General features: G+C 50.5%; 1 protein-coding gene across 1 annotated transcript in view; it reads right to left on the reverse strand.

The window, feature by feature from the left end:
• Positions 1 to 19,189, reverse strand: part of Npc1 (NPC intracellular cholesterol transporter 1) — a 54,421-nt gene that overhangs the window by 19,090 nt on the left and 16,142 nt on the right. The window contains exons 4-10 of the mRNA XM_016007803.3: positions 18,817 to 18,992; positions 13,495 to 13,662; positions 12,520 to 12,769; positions 10,739 to 10,812; positions 6,672 to 7,042; positions 5,690 to 5,916; positions 2,318 to 2,418 (exon numbers count right to left, since the gene is read on the reverse strand). Of these exons, the coding sequence (XP_015863289.1) occupies positions 2,318 to 2,418; positions 5,690 to 5,916; positions 6,672 to 7,042; positions 10,739 to 10,812; positions 12,520 to 12,769; positions 13,495 to 13,662; positions 18,817 to 18,992 (1,367 nt within the window). The remainder of the gene's footprint in view (positions 1 to 2,317; positions 2,419 to 5,689; positions 5,917 to 6,671; positions 7,043 to 10,738; positions 10,813 to 12,519; positions 12,770 to 13,494; positions 13,663 to 18,816; positions 18,993 to 19,189) is intronic.

Consider the following 19,189-nt stretch of genomic DNA (forward strand, 5'->3'; position numbering starts at 1 on the left):
GCCAGCCTGAGCTAGAGAGCAAGGTCCTGTCTCCAAACACAAACAAAACCCACAAAAAACCGTCTTAAGAGACTGCTCCGTTTCAGTACATAAAGATACAAAATGCTTTCTTATTCTCTTCTGCAGTGTCATATGCTCCAGCATAATTTAACCAGTGGACATCTCCAATTTTAAAAAATTACAAAATTCCTACAAAGGCTATCTACAAATATTTTAATACATAAAGTTCATATTTGTAGAATCAGTTTTTTCCTGTCATCTTTGAGTCAAAACTATGAGTGTATCCAATGTTTGATAAGTTCTCTCAAACTTCTCTACAAAGTTCTGATCCTGTATTAAACAAAATATGGAGTCCGACCTTGGGCAGGTTTTATTTTATGTGCTGTAGACACACCAGAGCAAAAGACAGAAGAAGCCGTCCCTGCTTGGGGCCTAGACTAGTGACTAGGCAACCTTGCAGGTCTTCACCACAGGGTTTTCTCAGTTCTGTGGCTTTCACCAGTTGGTTGGGTACAAAGACTGAAGTGATCTCACTTCCCAAGCAGAAGTGAACGCGAGCATTTCCTCCATATAATTAAAGTCATTTGGGGGCTGCAGGCGAGACACACTTGCTGTGCAAACACAAAGACTGACTTTGGACCCTAGCATCCCCGTAAGGTGGGAATGGCCAGTCACGCCGCCTGTTACCCAGCATTGTGTGGAGCAGGACCGCTGGGCTTGCTGGCCACCAGCCTGTCAGGGTGCAGCGAGAGCCCCGATGTCAAATAAAATGTGGAGAGTGACAGAGGACTCCTGAGGCCCTTCTCTGGCCTCTGTGCACACACGCATGCACCCTGTCCCATCCCTGCCATGTGAACCACACCCCACCACACACACACACAAACACCACACACAAACGCACACCCACAGAAACACCACACACCACACACACAAACACCACACACACACCTCACACACACCCCACACAAACACCCCCCACCCACCCACACACCACATACAAACACTACACCCCCCCACCCCATACCCCCCCACCCCATACCCCCCCACCACACAAACACCACACAAACACCACACACACACACACACACACACACACACACACACACTGGCATCTATATTGCTTCTTATAGCTTTCAACTACTTTAAACTCGACCCTCCTACCACACAGCCCTTTTTATTAACAGAGAAATGTCGTCTGTTATGAATAGAGTATGTGTATGCGCAGTTTCTTGCCTTTTACTTTTTAAATGTTTTTTTTGAAAGGAAAGCAAACAAACTTCATTGAGAAGAAATAGCTCCCCATGGCCAGGAAGGTGCTAAAAAATGAGTTTTCCTCTTGTCTTAAAACAAACTTTATGCTCTCTTTCACACGTGACTTTAGAATTCTTATGCAATCAAATTCAGTCTTTCCTTTTGTGGCTTTTGAGTTTTCTTTAAAAAAAAAAAATCCCTCTTATGTTTTTGTTTTTTCAGTTTTAACAGTTTCACTTTTCACACAACCCTTCTTTGATCTCCTGGAGTCTACTCAGATGGAAGGAATAAGGAACCAGATCCAGCCGGGTGGTGGTGGCGGCACACACCTTTAATCCCAGCACTCGGGAGGCAGAGGCAGGCGGATCTCTGTAAGTTTGAGGCCAGCCTGGGCTACAGAGTGAGTTCTAGGACTGTCTCAAAAAAAAAAAAGAAAAACAAAAACAAAAAAAAAAGAAAAGAAAGAAAAAGAGAGAGAGAGAAACCAGACCCACGTTCCCCTGTGGGAAGGCCGGTTATGACATCATCCTTTTCCCACCATATAAGAAAGGGCTTTTTATGACGTGAGGCAGAACACGTCTCAGATACAGATCACAACTTCTCTCCTCCCTTCGGAGGGAAGAAAAACTACCTGGCCTCGTTAGGGACTGGAGAAAACCTGTTAGGCTGGCAGCAATCAGGCTGCAGATGTTGGGGGTGTTACCTAGCCAGGTGCATCCCAAAAGCAGTTGCCCTAGGAAGCATCGGCCATGCCATGAACAACTGCTGAGTCACTGTCCTGACTGGTTTTAAAAAAACAACCCACTTCTTTTCGTTTTCTTGTTTTGTTGAGACAAGATCTCACTATGTAGCCTAGGCTAGCCCCAACTAATATTTCCACCTGCTTCTACTTCCTGAATGCTGAGTAAAAAACTAAAAAAGGTGTGTACCACCAAACCTGGCTCACTTCTTTTAAATCCCGAGTAAAATTCAACCCCAAAGCTAAAGGAGATACTTTTGAGATTCAAGAGATGGGAAATGAAGACTTCTTGATTTCCGCATTGTAAACACCCTGACAGCTTCTTACCGTCATAGCCACCCAGCACAAGCCATGGGAACACAGGTCCTCCAAATGTACCCAGGCAAGGATCATGGAGCATACTCGTGTCGTTCAGAGAGGCGGGGGCCCTGCCAGAAGTTCAGAAAAACTCAGTCAGAACCTCCAAGACACTTCAACCTAAACACTTCAATGGCGGCATCTGCATTCCAAGACACCCAGGTTCCTTAGTCACATAAGACATCGGTCACCACCTCTAGGGGATCAAGCCACTGGGCGCCAGCCAGGAGCAGCTACAACCCCGTGAGACCAGTGACACAGGAGGCTGTGTGAGGACAGCGGGGTAAAGCCATGAGACCCAGCTCTCTGAGGACGAAGCAGGCGAAGGAGATGAGAGACACAAAAGCCCCTTCACCTGTGCTTTGTGAGCCCACGTGGTGTCACACAAAAAAATGCGGGGGTTAAAAACCGTGAAGGATTCTGAACGCTCAACAACCAAGTTATCAGGAAACCAACTGCACAGAGAATCAAGGTATTTCTGGCAATGTCCGCTCACGTCGCATTGTGTGACGTCAATGCAGCCCTGGTTCCAAACACGTGTGCTTTGCACCTCACATGTCACAGCACACACCAACAAACGCAGCCTGATTCAAGACTACAGTGTGTTACAGACTGCCGACTGCCACCATGCACACACAGTTTTCTGCTCTTCTCTGGAGAAGAAAACCTTCCAGTATTTCCCTCCCGAATGTTCACCGGAATGTATCAAACTGTAATACTATACACCGACTTGGACCATATTGTGTTAGAGTGGTTTCATTTTCAAAACTGATGCTTAAGTTTCATAGAATTTGTTAAAAGACTTGTGGCTCAGGATTAAGTCAGTATTTCCAACAATTTCTAAAATTGCCCCAAACATACCTCTGCTCTTTTATATTTTTATATTTATGAGAAGAAATGCTCTGAAGAAAGGCTGAGAAGAAATGCTCTGAAGAAAGGCTTTGGGGATGGTCTCTGCTGGACAATGTCCATCCAAGATTTCATTCTTTATGTCAAAACGAGTACACCCACCTCATTAATATGTAAATTTGCTTTCATCTTTAATGATAAGTATACCAAAGAAGTGCTTCAAAACAAATCTCATGATTTATCACCAGTAGATTTTTTTAAAATTGATTTTATGTATATGAGTACTCTGTCTTCAAGCATACCAGAAAAGTGAATTAGATCCCATTACAGATGGTTGTGAGCCACCACGTGGGCGCTGGGAATTGAACTCAGAGACTCTGGAAGAGCAGCCAGTGCTCTTAACCATTGAGCCATCTCTCCAGAGCCACCAGTAAATGTTTGATCTATACTCATTTTATATACCTAAGAATCCATAAAAATGTCTTGGGTGAAAAGGGATCATGAGTGGAATAAACTGTGCTCGTGAATGGGGCACACAGGCATGAGAGAGAAGCGGGAGGCTGGCGACTAGGGTGGTCAGCCTTGTCTTGGAGCATGTGGCACACAGCCAGGCTCCCAGGAGAGGAGGCAGGGCTGCAAAGGATGAGAATCAGGCTGTGCGGGGAAACAAAGATTCAGTGGCGCCATGCTGAGTGGTTCAGATTTTATCCCAGAGACTGCAGGATCAATCAGAGTTCTAGATGCATTGCACAGCTATGTGCAAAGTGGAAGAAAGCGGGCCAGACACAGGAAGCAGGCCGGCCAGCCAGGTTTGTGCAATAGCCTGGGCAGACACTTCAGGACAGTCATACCCAAACTCAGCCGGGCATTTGGGAAGTTCTCTAATAACGTCGCCCTTCAGAGTTGCCAGGATGAGCCCTGGAGGCAGGTGGCATTTCAGGGAGCAGTCCTTTACCCCCAGCCTGACCACAAAGGGAGAGGCCACACAGAGGTTAAAATGCACAACACAACCACCACTTAAGGAAGGTACAAGCTGGGGACGGGCCTGAGATCACGAAGTGTGACTACAGACCACACCTGCATGTGGCTCACGGGAGCGCCGTCACGGGCACGCAGCGCACGGGAGCGCCGTCACGGGCACGCAGCTCACGGGAGCGCCGTCATGGGCACGCAGCTCACGGGAGTGCTGTCACGGGCACGCAGCTCACGGGAGCGCCGTCATGGGCACGCAGCGCACGGGAGTGCTGTCACGGGCACGCAGTTCACGGGAGCGCCGTCACGGGCAGGCTTCGAGCCTGAGCCTCCACTCTGATGAGACGTCTGTGTGCCTCTCTCCCACACTTTCATTTTTTGATTTGTGCCACAGGAAAACAGTTTCCTCCAAATATAGAAATGATATAATATTGACTATTTTTTCTGTGCCACCATCTGCACAGTGAGGAATGAAGGTTTGGGGCTTACGAACACGTGGATTCACGTCTCAAGCAAACAACTTGCTTCAGTGGCAGTATCACTGAGGAGTGAGCACAGACAGCCAGCAGCTGAACAGTCACATCCAACACAGACACCGTTTAGGGTCACGAGAGTTCTCGGGCAGAGCTGCACTGTGGAGAAGGTAAGCTGAGCAGCATGCCTATCAGAGACCACGTCATTTCCCTGCTCCCATGGTGAACAGCTGGACACACCTGTCCAGCCCAGGTCAAGAGCACTCAGGGATGGCAGGCCTACCAGGAGTCAAGTCACTCTTCCTGACAAGCCGGCTCCCTCACAGGTCACTCAACTGGATGACTAATCCCAGTTACAAAGCTGCCCTGACACACAGCCTCACAAAGGGAACCTCCTTGAAAGGAGGCTGCATGCATTAAAACTAAGCTCAATGACAGAGGTTCTATTTGAAGAACAAGAAAAGCACATTGGGCTCCTCGGGAGGAAGGATGAACCTGTAAGCGGCTGACGTGTGCCTGCTCTTCCCAGGTACGTCGTCCCCGCCCCCCAGAGAGCTCCTACCCCAGGGCCTCGGCGTTTGCGGCTCATGCTGCTCGGACACTCTCCTCCGGTATCCACAGGCCCCCTCCTTCTCTTCCCCTTTGTACAAGTCTACAGTCTAAGGCACACAAAACCCAAGCCTTTTTTGCTCAGCCTTAGTGCCCTCCTCACCGCCTCACCCCTCCTGACAGGGCAGCGTCTACAGTCCTACACCACATAACTGTCTCTCTCAGCGGCAGACCAGACACAAGACTGTGTCCCCTGGAATTGTGTTGCTCAGCGGCATCACAGTGGTCTGAGGTTTGTACTGAATTAAGAACGACGTTTTCAGCAGAGGCCCCCATTGCAAAGCAAAATGCAAAGATTTATCTGTCTATGGTTGCTCTCCCTCCATTAGAATGCGAGCTTCTCAAGGCACATCTTGCTCTGCCTACCGAGTCTCAAGTCCTATGAAAAGAGTAAGCAACGGAAGGTCTCAAGTTCACAAGAATGGCCGCTGCCACTTACCGTACACAGTATAGAAAGTGCGTGTGGTAGTCGGCATATACATAGAAGACATCGCCGACTTGGTGGTCCAGCACCGCATGGCTGTTCTGGAAGTAATTTAACACACTCAGAATGGTGCAGTTCTTGTTGTATGGGGAGAGGGGAGCCACACAGATGTCCTGGAGTGTCACGGTCTCATTGCCATAAGGTGCAGTGATACTTTCAATGGCAATCTGTAAGTCAAGAACCTGAAGGATTTTGAAAGTAAGAAAATCCAGAAACATGTCAGGCTTCCTTAGATGGTCACCAACCACACTGCCCTAAGAACTCAGACGATAAAGATGCTCTGAGCAAATACTCCGGAGGACGGGGGAAGGTTGTGCCACAGCATGGTGAGGGCCAATGGCCCCTCTTAACAGAAAATGGGGATGGAGAGCTCCTGTTAGCGGTTTCTGGGAAGGAGGCATCATTACCATAACAGACCTCAACACAGGACACAGAAGCATCCTTCACCCTTCTCCCAGCAAATTCTTGGTCTTCTGACACTGTCCCTTACCAAAAATATACTACTTCCCGCTTTGACCTTTTATGTATACATGCCTTGTGACCATTTATGTGTATGTGTGCATTTTCTAATAGAAGATGTTATCTGGTGAGAAAATTTCAATTAAGGAATTGCCTAAATTAGACTGGCATCTAGGGGTATATCAGTAGGGGACTGTCTTTAATAGTGAGGTGGTGTTGGATGGCCTAGCCCACTATGGGCAGCACCATTCCCCAGGCAGGTGGTCCTGAATTTCATAATGAGAAAGCTAGCCGAGCACACGCCCGCCTGACAACCAGCAAGCAGAGTCCTCCAGGGCTCCTGCCGCACTTCGCAATCAAAGCCCTTTCCTCCCCACGTGGCTGTGGGTGAGGGTGTTTATCCCAGTAACAGAAAGAAACAGGAGAACAGTGCTGCAACCTCCGTGGCTAAGCGGTGAAATGCAAACGGGTAGGTTACCTGGTGCAGAATCGCTTTGTCCAGTGGCGGCCCAAAGGGCACATCGGATCCTGAGGGGTATGGCTCATAGATATGAACACTGGTGCTGGGGGCCTGGATAATGAGCTGCTCTGTGCGGAAGAAAGGCCCAAAGTGCTTATCAAAGTACTCCTTCTCCAAGCGGGCCCGACTGTGAGGGGCTGACCAGAGCTCCACAGGATTGGTGGTGACCCGGACAAACACCAGCCCAGAAGAACACGCAGCGATGAAGACCAACGAGAAGAAAATGACGCAGGTGGGATTTCGGACACAGAAAGCTCCCCACTTTGTGAACATGCGCCTCAGACAGCCGTCGAACGCTGCACCGAGTGGGTCACAGCATGAGGCCTCCCCTGGGAGAGAGGGAAGGGGGAGAAGGGAAAGTATTGAGTGCTTCAGGGTGCTGGGAATCCGGTCTGCAGCTGCTCCACGTTCACGGTCCCCACACCTGTGCTCACTTACGGTCCCCACACCTGCTCCTCATGGTCCCCACACCTGCTGCTCACGGTCCCCACACCTGCTCCTCACGGTCCCCACACCTGCTCCATGCTCACGGTCCCCACACCTGCTCCATGCTCATGGTCCCCACACCTGTGCTCACGGTCCCCACACCTGTGCTCACTCACGGTCCCCACACCTGCTCCTCACGGTCCCCACACCTGCTCCATGCTCACGGTCCCCACACCTGCTCCATCCTCACGGTCCCCACACCTGCTCCTCACGGTCCCCACACCTGCTCCATGCTCACGGTCCCCACACCTGCTCCTCACGGTCCCCACACCTGTGCTCACAGTCCCCACACCTGCTCCATGCTCACGGTCCCCACACCTGCTCCTCACGGTCCCCACACCTGCTCCTCACGGTCCCCACACCTGTGCTCACGGTCCCCACACCTGCTCCACACTCACGGTCCCCACACCTGTGCTCACGGTCCCCACACCTGTGCTCACAGTCCCCACACCTGCTCCATGCTCACGGTCCCCACACCTGCTCCATCCTCACGGTCCCCACACCTGCTCCTCACGGTCCCCACACCTGCTCCATCCTCACGGTCCCCACACCTGCTCTATGCTCACGGTCCCCACACCTGTGCTCACGGTCCCCACACCTGCTCCATGCTCACGGTCCCCACACCTGTGCTCACGGTCCCCACACCTGCTCCTCACGGTCCCCACACCTGCTCCTCACAGTCCCCACACCTGCTCCATGCTCACGGTCCCCACACCTGCTCTGCGCTCACGGTCCCCACAGCCTCTGCCTACTTCTCAGCTAAGTCACTCAGTCTCCTTGGCTGCTCAGGATGGACCCTCTGGGGACTGTTCCACTCAACTCTGCCCTCAGGGCTTCTGTGGCTCTTCCCTCAGTCCATAATTATGTCATTACTATCAATTACTTGGTTCTGAGGTGCCACACTGATGCCTGGCCACTGCCAAAAGGGAAGAGCTACGTCTGCCTCTACTCCGCTGTCTTCAGCACTAGTACGCCGCCTCACGTAAGGAGCACGGCTCTCCACTCCTCACATAAGGAGCACAGCTCTCCTCCACTCCTCACGTAAGGAGCACAGCTCTCCTCCACTCCTCACGTAAGGAGCACAGCTCTCCTCCACTCCTCACGTAAGGAGCACAGCTCTCCTCCACTCCTCACATAAGGAGCACAGCTCTCCTCCACTCCTCACATAAGGAGCACTGCTCTCCACTCCTCACATAAGGAGCACTGCTCTCCACTCCTCACATAAGGAGCACAGCTCTCCTCCACTCCTCACATAAGGAGCACAGCTCTCCACTCCTCACGTAAGGAGCACGGCTCTCCACTCCTCACGTAAGGAGCACAGCTCTCCTCCACTCCTCACATAAGGAGCACAGCTCTCCTCCACTCCTCACGTAAGGAGCACGGCTCTCCACTCCTCACGTAAGGAGCACGGCTCTCCTCCACTCCTCACATAAGGAGCACGGCTCTCCACTCCTCACGTAAGGAGCACGGCTCTCCACTCCTCACATAAGGAGCACAGCTCTCCTTCACTCCTCACATAAGGAGCACAGCTCTCCTCCACTCCTCACGTAAGGAGCACAGCTCTCCTCCACTCCTCACATAAGGAGCACAGCTCTCCTCCACTCCTCACGTAAGGAGCACGGCTCTCCTCCACTCCTCACGTAAGGAGCACAGCTCTCCTCCACTCCTCACGTAAGGAGCACAGCTCTCCTCCACTCCTCACATAAGGAGCACGGCTCTCCTCCACTCCTCACATAGGGAGCACGGCTCTCCTCCACTCCTCACGTAAGGAGCACAGCTCTCCTCCACTCCTCACATAAGGAGCACGGCTCTTCACTCCTCACGTAAGGAGCACGGCTCTCCTCCACTCCTCACATAAGGAGCACGGCTCTCCTCCACTCCTCACATAAGGAGCACGGCTCTCCACTCCTCACGTAAGGAGCACGGCTCTCCTCCACTCCTCACATAAGGAGCACGGCTCTCCACTCCTCACATAGGGAGCACAGCTCTCCTCCACTCCTCACGTAAGGAGCACGGCTCTCCTCCACTCCTCACATAAGGAGCACGGCTCTCCTCCACTCCTCACATAAGGAGCACGGCTCTCCTCCACTCCTCACATAAGGAGCACAGCTCTCCTCCACTCCTCACATAAGGAGCACAGCTCTCCTCCACTCCTCACGTAAGGAGCACGGCTCTCCACTCCTCACATAGGGAGCACGGCTCTCCACTCCTCACGTAAGGAGCACAGCTCTCCTCCACTCCTCACATAAGGAGCACAGCTCTCCTCCACTCCTCACGTAAGGAGCACAGCTCTCCTCCACTCCTCACGTAAGGAGCACAGCTCTCCTCCACTCCTCACATAAGGAGCACAGCTCTCCTCCACTCCTCACATAAGGAGCACGGCTCTCCACTCCTCACGTAAGGAGCACGGCTCTCCACTCCTCACATAAGGAGCACAGCTCTCCTCCACTCCTCACATAAGGAGCACAGCTCTCTTCCACTCCTCACATAAGGAGCACAGCTCTCCTCCACTCCTCACATAAGGAGCACAGCTCTCCTCCACTCCTCACATAAGGAGCACAGCTCTCCTCCACTCCTCACATAAGGAGCACAGCTCTCCTCCACTCCTCACGTAAGGAGCACGGCTCTCCTCCACTCCTCACGTAAGGAGCACAGCTCTCCTCCACTCCTCACGTAAGGAGCACAGCTCTCCTCCACTCCTCACATAAGGAGCACGGCTCTCCTCCACTCCTCACATAGGGAGCACGGCTCTCCTCCACTCCTCACGTAAGGAGCACGGCTCTCCTCCACTCCTCACATAAGGAGCACGGCTCTCCACTCCTCACGTAAGGAGCACAGCTCTCCTCCACTCCTCACGTAAGGAGCACGGCTCTCCTCCACTCCTCACATAGGGAGCACGGCTCTCCTCCACTCCTCACGTAAGGAGCACGGCTCTCCTCCACTCCTCACATAAGGAGCACGGCTCTCCACTCCTCACGTAAGGAGCACGGCTCTCCTCCACTCCTCACATAAGGAGCACAGCTCTCCTCCACTCCTCACATAAGGAGCACGGCTCTCCACTCCTCACGTAAGGAGCACGGCTCTCCTCCACTCCTCACATAAGGAGCACGGCTCTCCACTCCTCACATAGGGAGCACAGCTCTCCTCCACTCCTCACATAAGGAGCACGGCTCTCCTCCACTCCTCACATAAGGAGCACGGCTCTCCTCCACTCCTCACATAAGGAGCACAGCTCTCCTCCACTCCTCACATAAGGAGCACAGCTCTCCTCCACTCCTCACATAAGGAGCACAGCTCTCCTCCACTCCTCACGTAAGGAGCACGGCTCTCCTCCACTCCTCACGTAAGGAGCACAGCTCTCCTCCACTCCTCACATAGGGAGCACGGCTCTCCACTCCTCACGTAAGGAGCACAGCTCTCCACTCCTCACATAAGGAGCACAGCTCTCCACTCCTCACGTAAGGAGCACAGCTCTCCACTCCTCACATAGGGAGCACGGCTCTCCGCCCAACATAACCCTCGACCCACACGCCTCCTACCTCTGTCGCTGGTGTTCACAGAGAAGGCGATATTGCTGTCAATGGGAGTGTACTCAGACACAAAATAGCGTCTTCTGAAAGAGAAGCATGGAGGTGGGGTTAGCAGATTCGTTACGATGCAGAGCTCACTTCCTACCAGTCCCCGCTCCCTGTCTGCTTTCCCAGTCTGGGCTCACCGGCCTCAGAGAAGATGGAGGAAGTAATGAATGACAAAGGTAATTTCACACTGGAGCCCACAGGTGTCACTTTTAGGTCCTTTAAAACACTTCCAGTAGCCATGAGCTCCCTAGTGTCAGGCTCTCAATGCCATTCTCCAACAAAGGGACCAGAAACTCCTTGAAGTGGAGGAGGATTCCAGGCCCGGGGTAGGAAGTACCCAGTGAGCCTGGGGTTGGGAGCACGTCAAAAGAACACGTGAGCTAATGGGAAAGAACTCGAATGCGCCGTATCAGACGCAGCCCACACAAGGCACACATCTAAAAGGCACACCGCTGAGTAAGCGAAGGAAGGTCCAATCAGTACACGACGAGGGAGAGACCTGTAATCACCACGGGGCAAACGCCATCCATTCAGAGGACCAGTGGACAGCAGCGGCTGGCTTGAGGAGAAACAAAGTCAGCCATTTTCAGGTAGCTCCTCCTCCTAAGAAACTTTCAATCCCAAAGTGGGGTTTCTACTGCACAGTGCAGACCCAGCAGCTCCACCGTAACCATGTAATCCAGGCAAACCTCACTGAAACCCAGGGCACCAGACTCCCTGTCAAGGTGGGCTGAGAAACATGACCACATCTGAATGGTCTGGTCCACACACAACCTCAACACAATGCCAAGCAAGCATCACATGCTGGCAATGGAAAGACATGACCAATTCCTACTGGAATGTCCCGCAATAGAGAAAATTAATAAAACTAAAAAACGAATGTACTGTGGGGTCCTGGAAGCAAACAGTGGGCAGGACCTCATCAACACCGGTGAGATGGGAAAAAGTCTGTGGTTTAGATCAGAACACTATGATAATGCTATTTTTGGATTCTGAACATTGCCTATGAGTTCTGCTAGCTGTAATGTAACATGAAGCTCAGGACACGCACACATAAACTTTGCTATTTCTGCAGCCTTATTTCACAATAGAATTACTAAAACTGTATTGTCTTGGGCTAAGAAGACAGTCTAGTCTGCAAAGTGCCTGCCATGGAATCATGAGGACCTGAGTCAGACCCCAAGAACACACGTCAAACGCCACGGGGGCACACACTTGCAATCCGAGCACCAGGAGGCAGACGGGTGGGTCCCTGGAGCTTGCCGCCAGCCGGCCTCCACAACCGGTCAGCTCTAGGCCATGAGAGACCTTGTCCCAAAAAACAAAGTAGAGGGCAAGTGAGCAAAACTGACCCTTGTATACACACGTATGCACATGTGTGTACACATGTGAACGCACACAAATATACTGCCTTGAAACAAGATGCAAACACAGAACAGGACTGTAGTACTGCACGTAACTAGAGTTTGATCAGACATGGCTTACACAGACTGCCTCGGTTACTGCAAGGCGCCTGAAATCACACACCATTTTGAATAAATCAGTAAACTAATTTCAAATGTTTAAATATCTAAACAAAACCTGATTATTTACTAGCTGCCAGGCATAAGATAACCAGGGGATGGCATCCATGTGGATATTTATTTCCTGTCTGGATTAACTAATGTCAACTGTGAGCTAAAGGTGCCACCTGGGCAATTCTGCTCTTGTCTTGAAGGGAAAGAACAAACCAACCGGCTTACCTGTGGCACCACACTGCCAAAAGTCCTCCAAAGAATACCAGCAGAAACGCCACGTAGGTGAACCACATGATAACATACATGGCGTCCAGGCCGAAGATCCTCCAGGGCAGAGGAGGTGGTGGAGGCTGAGGCTTGGGGCCACAGACCATGGAGCAGTCCTGGCAGCTACATGGCCCCGTGACCTCATCTACAGACTCGTTGCAGCCTTTGGTGGCATTTCTCATGGGCTCCATCCCAAGGACAGAAAGATCTACAGGAAGAAATTACACTGACTTAGGACCTCATGAGAATACGTTCTAACTGTGATTATAGTTAGACCCAGTGGGAAACACACAGGACACCACGGGATACAACTGAAGACTAGGAACGGAAGGGCTGGGTACCCCTCATTACGCCTTGTTGCTCCGTCTCTTGGGTTTTTTGGGGGGTGGGATGGGGTGGGCGTTGACAGGACCTTATGCAGGCCAAGCTGCCTAGAACATACGTAGCTTTGTATAACCCTGAACTTCCGGCTCTTCTGCCTCTAGCTCTGGAAGACTCCAAGGCAAACACTCTCAGCTAAGCTAGATCCCTTAGATACGCTGTGACGTCAACAACTCTGTGCACAGCGTGTGCCCTGATCTTCCAGCGCACCAATCACCAAAGGTGGGTCCTCGGTGTGCCTGGCTTCCACTCTGAGCAAACACTTCTCAGCCTTCAGAAAACAGGTACCCGTACACACCCACCCACACACACCTACCCCCCACACCCCCTACACACACGCACGCATGCATGCATGCACGCACGCACACCGGTTCATTCTTTCAGTTACCTTACCAATCCCTGAAAGCAATTCCTTTTCTCACCCAGCCCTAAGTTAACCAGGCAGGATGAGTGTCCTACTTACCTCTCTGAATTTGTCTTTCTATAGCTGATTGATTCCTGGGTTTTAAAGCAAAATCCTAACTACATCGAGCCAGAGAGCCGCCATCCTACCTGTGAAAACGGGAGTGATGGTGAACGGCGCCTGCCCGTTGTCCTTGTTGAACATGTACTCAATCCAGTTGGTGGCGTTGCAGGCACTGGCGTCTCTCCCACACAGGAGGCCCAGGGCCTTCTCGTTACTTGAAGGGGCCTCCACATCACGGCAGGCGTTGTACATTGCTAGAAGAGGAATTCCAAGGGAAAAGAGGAGACAGTGTGTCTGTTTTCATTCTCCACTCAAGAGCTAACTGAAGGCCTGTGGAACAGGAGCACAGCCTTCAGGTACACCGTGACCACACACCGCAGCCGGCGGTGAGGACCCGGGACACTACAGGACAGGAGGAAAGGGGACCGTCTCCAGACCGACCCAGTGAGCCAGACATCACCGCAGGCCTGGCTCTAAGTGGAGAGAGCGACAACAGGAAGATTCTACCTGTTCTCCCCCGGCTTCGAGGAGCCCCACTCACACTACAGAGGGGCTCCCTAAGGTCAGGAGACAGAGCCCCACTCACACTACAGAGGGGCTCCCTAAGGTCAGGAGACAGAGCCCCGCTCACACTATAAAGAGGGGCTCCCTAAGGTCAGGAGACAGAGCCCACTCACACTACAGAGAGGCTCCCTAAGGTCAGGAGACAGAGCCCCGCTCACACTACAGAGGGGCTCCCTAAGGTCAGGAGACAGAGCCCCACTCACACTATAAAGAGGGGCTCCCTAAGGTCAGGAGACAGAGCCTCACTCACTACAGAGGGGCTCCCTAAGGTCAGGAGACAGAGCCCCACTCACACTACAGAGGGGCTCCCTAAGGTCAGGAGACAGAGCCCCACTCACACTATAAAGAGGGGCTCCCTAAGGTCAGGAGAGGAAACCTTAGCATCTCTTTGGTCAATGATGCTCCCTCTGGAAACTTCTGCAGCAGGAGAATGCACAGCTGAGGACTGAGGACTTAACAGGAAAACACTTTTGGGAAAAGATCATATGCACATGAACTTAGTTATAATTTATGGGTCCCTCCTTGGCACAAACTTTCTGGGATCATCTTCCCCTAAACTCTGAGGAGACCCTACGAAGACTGGCTAGCCAGTGTGAAGGGTGACGACCATAGAAAGCTGGACTCTATCCTGACAGGAAGGAAAATTCCCAACGGTGTGTGAGGACTGGTGAGTTTTGTTTGGAGCTCTCAATTCTCCTGCCTCAGCCTCTACATCAGTGGTTCTCAACCTGTAGACTGAGACCCCTTTTGGGGGTCACATATCAGATATTTACACTACGATTCATAACAGTAGCAAAATTACAGTTATGAAGTAGCAATGAAATCATTTTATGGTGGGGGGTCATAATGCTATATATGTAAGGAGAAGAAAATGACACAATGTAACCCATCATTCTGTGTCCTTTTTAAAAACAACACCAACTGAAAAGCTAAGCCTAGGGTATAGCTTTAAAAACAAACAAACCACAAAACAGCTTGGAGTCAGGCTTGTTGCGCATGCCTCCGAGGACCAGGAGTTCAAGGCCAACCTTCGAGACAGAATGCCAACCTTCATGACAGAATGCCAACCTTCATGACAGAATGCCAACCTTCATGACAGAATGTCTCAAAAACAAACAAAACCCGCAACCCCCACTACAAAAGCCCCCAGCAAACAAATTCAGTCTCACAAACCGCCAAACTGTCTTCAGACATGCTTGTACTATGTAAGACTCCCACTCAGGATGGATGGAGTTCCCACCACTGCCCACCCTCCCCAGAATCTCTTGTAGTTATGGTAATTTGAACTTCCCTGGTAACAGGCCCTTGTGCATCTTTTCACACATTTTTACAGTCTCTGGTGGAGTATCTGTTTAGATTTTTTTGGCCGTTTTTAAATCCACATTGTTTACTTTTGTAAAGAGGTTTTTGTTTTTTTTTAACGTTTTATTTATTTATGTAGTGTTCTGTCTGCATGTATGCCTGCAGGCCAGATGGTTGTGAGCCAGCCTGTAGTTACTGGGAATTGAACTCAGGTCCTCTGGAAGAGCAGCCAGTGCTCTTAACCTGAGCTGTCTCTCCAGCCCCTCGTAAAGTCTTTAACAGTTCTTTGTATGCCCTAGGTAGTGAGAGGTTCTTAACCAGATCCGTCTTTTGTAAACATTTTCTCCCCATCTAGCCTTGTCTTCCATTCTCTAGCTGTCTCCACTTTTTACATCAATGACGTTCTTTTCTGGGTCTTCCTGTTCATATGCATTTTCATTTTCTATACAGAGAGTCTACCTGCTTACACATATTCATGGTTTCTGTGTGTGTGTGTGAGGGGGTGTCTCTGTGCTCACACACACACACACACACACACTCACACACACTCATGGTTTTTGTAGGGTCTCCCTGTTATGTGTGTTCATGGTTTCTGTGGGGTCTCCTTGTTTACATGTGTTCACGGTTTCTGTGGGGTCTCCTTGTTTACATGTGCTCACGGTTTCTGTGGGGTCTCCTTGTTTACATGTGTTCACGGTTTCTGTGGGGTCTCCTTGTTTACATGTGTTCACGGTTTCTGTGGGGTCTCCTTGTTTACATGTGTTCACGGTTTCTGTGGGGTCTCCTTGTTTACATGTGTTCACGGTTTCTGTGGGGTCTCCTTGTTTACATGTGTTCACGGTTTCTGTGGGTCTCCTGCTCACACATGCTCGCGGTTTCTATGGGGAGGGCTGTGTCACGCAGAATCTCTGAGGTAAAGGGGTGCTTATCTTCAGCTTCCCTGGGGATTGTGAAACTGTCTTCATTGGTTTCCAACATGTGCAGCAGCAGCGAGGGGCAGTCTACTGACACCCTGTTGCTTCATGTCCTCACGAACGGCAGGAACAGACAAACTGATTTGTGCCAATCTGATAAGACATGAAGAGTGGTGCCTTGTTTCTCTATTTCATGGATTGTTCTGGACACTAACCGCTTCTGGCTTTTGCCTTTATTCTCTTGTCTAGAAATATTTTCTTACCTTAAAGTCATAAAAAAATCCTATGTTTATTTGTAGAAATTTCCAAGATAAGTACTTTTAATCTACACAACTTCTCATACATACTAAAATTAGATGAATATATCAGTTTTATTGCCCCACTTATCAACAACCCCTCCCTTCTCTCAACGATTCCTAATGATACAGCTGATATGTATTCTCCACATACAGTTCCGTTTCCGGCTGAATACGCCCCAGCTGGGTTTTCACGTCACGTCCTTGGGAAGCGTTTGTCCTGTCACTTTTGTCACGTCTGTGAATGGGACCTTTCCCAACTAAGCAATTTAAAAATTCCGTTTGTTTTTCGGTGTTTTGAGACCCAGTGTATGTAGCCCAGGTTGGCTCCATCTCATGACCTTGCCTCAGCCCTGCAGGTGCTAATGGTAAAGGTGTGTATAACCACACCTAGCTGGGTTACTTTTTAAATTGGTCATTATAGTTAACAGCAGCTTGGCTGATCTCACTGACCCTCGTACATTAAACATTATTATCAAACTGACAGAGCACTGCGCATCGTTATGACATTCTCGCACAACGGATGCTGCAGGACATTCTCCTCTCTCTTGTCATCCCCTCCTCTTCTGCCTTCACGTCAAATGTGTCCTTCCCCAGGCCTTCTTCGCCAGCTCCTGTCAGCCTCCCTTGGCTCCAGTCCAGTCTAAGTCTGTACCACACGTGTGCTCATTTACACACACACAGCTGCTGTTACAAGCAGGGTCTGCGCAGGTGACAGGCCAGGCCGTTGTCATCTTTCTAGGTTTAGGTCACTTGGCTTAATACTCTGTTCCCCAGAGCCATCCATTTTCCTGCACATTTCATTTTTCTTTACAGCGGAACCAAACTCCATGTGTGCATGCATCCCGTTTTCTTTGCTCTCTGCTGATGGGCATCAAGGCTCGTGTGAACAGGGCAGCAATGAGCACAGGTACAGGAGCACCTCTGGGGGGCACGGAGTCCTTCGAGTGTACGCCCGGGAACGGCGCAGGCAGATCCGACTGCTTTTTAGACTGCTCTTAGACACCTCCTCTTCAGCGAGGGCTACTTTACTATTTTTAAGCCCATTTCAATGACTACTCTGTCTTAAGATCTAATTCCTTCTATTTGTCATTTGTTCATTCCTTTTCAGAAGCATTTTATTCTTTCAAGAATTCTTTCATTTCAGTAACTTCTAGTAAGTGGATGGATCCCTTTCTCACGACTCTATGATCTCCAGTGGCTGTTGGGTGTCGCTCCTCAAGTCATATGGGGTGCTCCTCAAGTCATATGGGGTGCTCCTGTCATACGGGGTGCTCCTCAAGTCATACGGGGTGCTCCTCAAGTCATACGGGGTGCTCCTCAAGTCATAGGGGTGCTCCTCAAGTCATATGGGGTGCTCCTCAAGTCATATGGGGTGCTCCTCATGTTATATGGGGTGCTCATGTCATATGGGATGTTCCTCAAGTCATATGGGATGTTCCTCAAGTCATATGGGGTGCTCCTCAAGTCATATGGGGTGCTCCTGTCATATGGGGTGCTCCTCATGTCATACGGGGTGCTCCTCATGTCATATGGGGTGCTCCTCATGTCATATGGGGTGCTCCTCATGTCACACGGGGTGCTCCTCATGTCATACGGGGTGCTCCTCAAGTCATATGGGGTGCTCCTCAAGTCATATGGGGTGCCCCTCACTGTAACTGCTTGCTTTCCTTTGGTGACTGGTTTCCTCGGGATCGAACCCCTCTCTGCCGCCTCCTGTTTTGATCTCTGCTCTGTCTCTTAGGTTACAACAGTCAGGTCTGGCTGATCGGTGTGGGACAGTTACTAAAATGCACACAGGTAAACAAGCGTACACTCAACTTGTCCACATGGTAACTTCAAACAAAGATTAAAAATACTTGATACTTCCTTGAGATTTTACTGTCTTTTCCTGCGTGTACGTGTGTGTATCACGTGTGAGCCTGGTGCCTGCCAAGGACAGAAGAGGACCTCAGCCAAGAGGACCCTGGACCCCTGGGACTAGCGTCACGGAGGGTTGTGAGCCACTCTACTGGGTGCTGGGAACTGAACCCAGGTCCTCTGGACGAGCAGTATATACTCTTAACTGCTGAGCCATCTCTCCAGCCCCCAAATCAGAAGAATTTTAAAACAAGTAATTTAAAGAGATTGTTTTAATAGTTGTAGCTGAAGTCCCAGAAAACAGCAAAACTGACCAAGGCACTAAAACTGTAACTTTCCACACACTTGCCAGGGTCACAACAGACGTGCACATCCCGATCTGGTGCCGACACCAGGATCACAACAGACGTGCACATCCCGATCTGGTGCCCTGACACCAGATTTTAAAAGGAGTAACAAGTATTTCACTTACCGTTCGAAAAGCTCTGTCCGATATAGTACTCCAATTCCTTCACGTTTGTTTTGTTCTCCTGGGTCTGAGGATCAACATAGTCTTCAGTGACCGTCACATTCAGAAACTGACTCTGGTGAGGGCTACATGTCAGCTCACAAAACAGGGTCATCAGGTTATAAAAACATGATGGACATCTACAGGAAAAGCAAGTTATGTTTTACGACTTCAGATGGACCAGCAAAAATAAAAGGTGCAATATTTAAAGAATACTTAAAAACTTAGTGAAAAGAGACAAATAAGTTACCGTGAAAAGATAATAGACTCAGGAATTTTTTTCCCCCAAGACAGGGTTTCTCTGTGTAGCTTTGCGCCTTTCCTGGAACTCACTTGG

This window comes from Peromyscus maniculatus, chromosome 19, assembly GCF_049852395.1.
Source record: "Peromyscus maniculatus bairdii isolate BWxNUB_F1_BW_parent chromosome 19, HU_Pman_BW_mat_3.1, whole genome shotgun sequence".
NCBI lineage: Eukaryota > Metazoa > Chordata > Mammalia > Rodentia > Cricetidae > Peromyscus > Peromyscus maniculatus.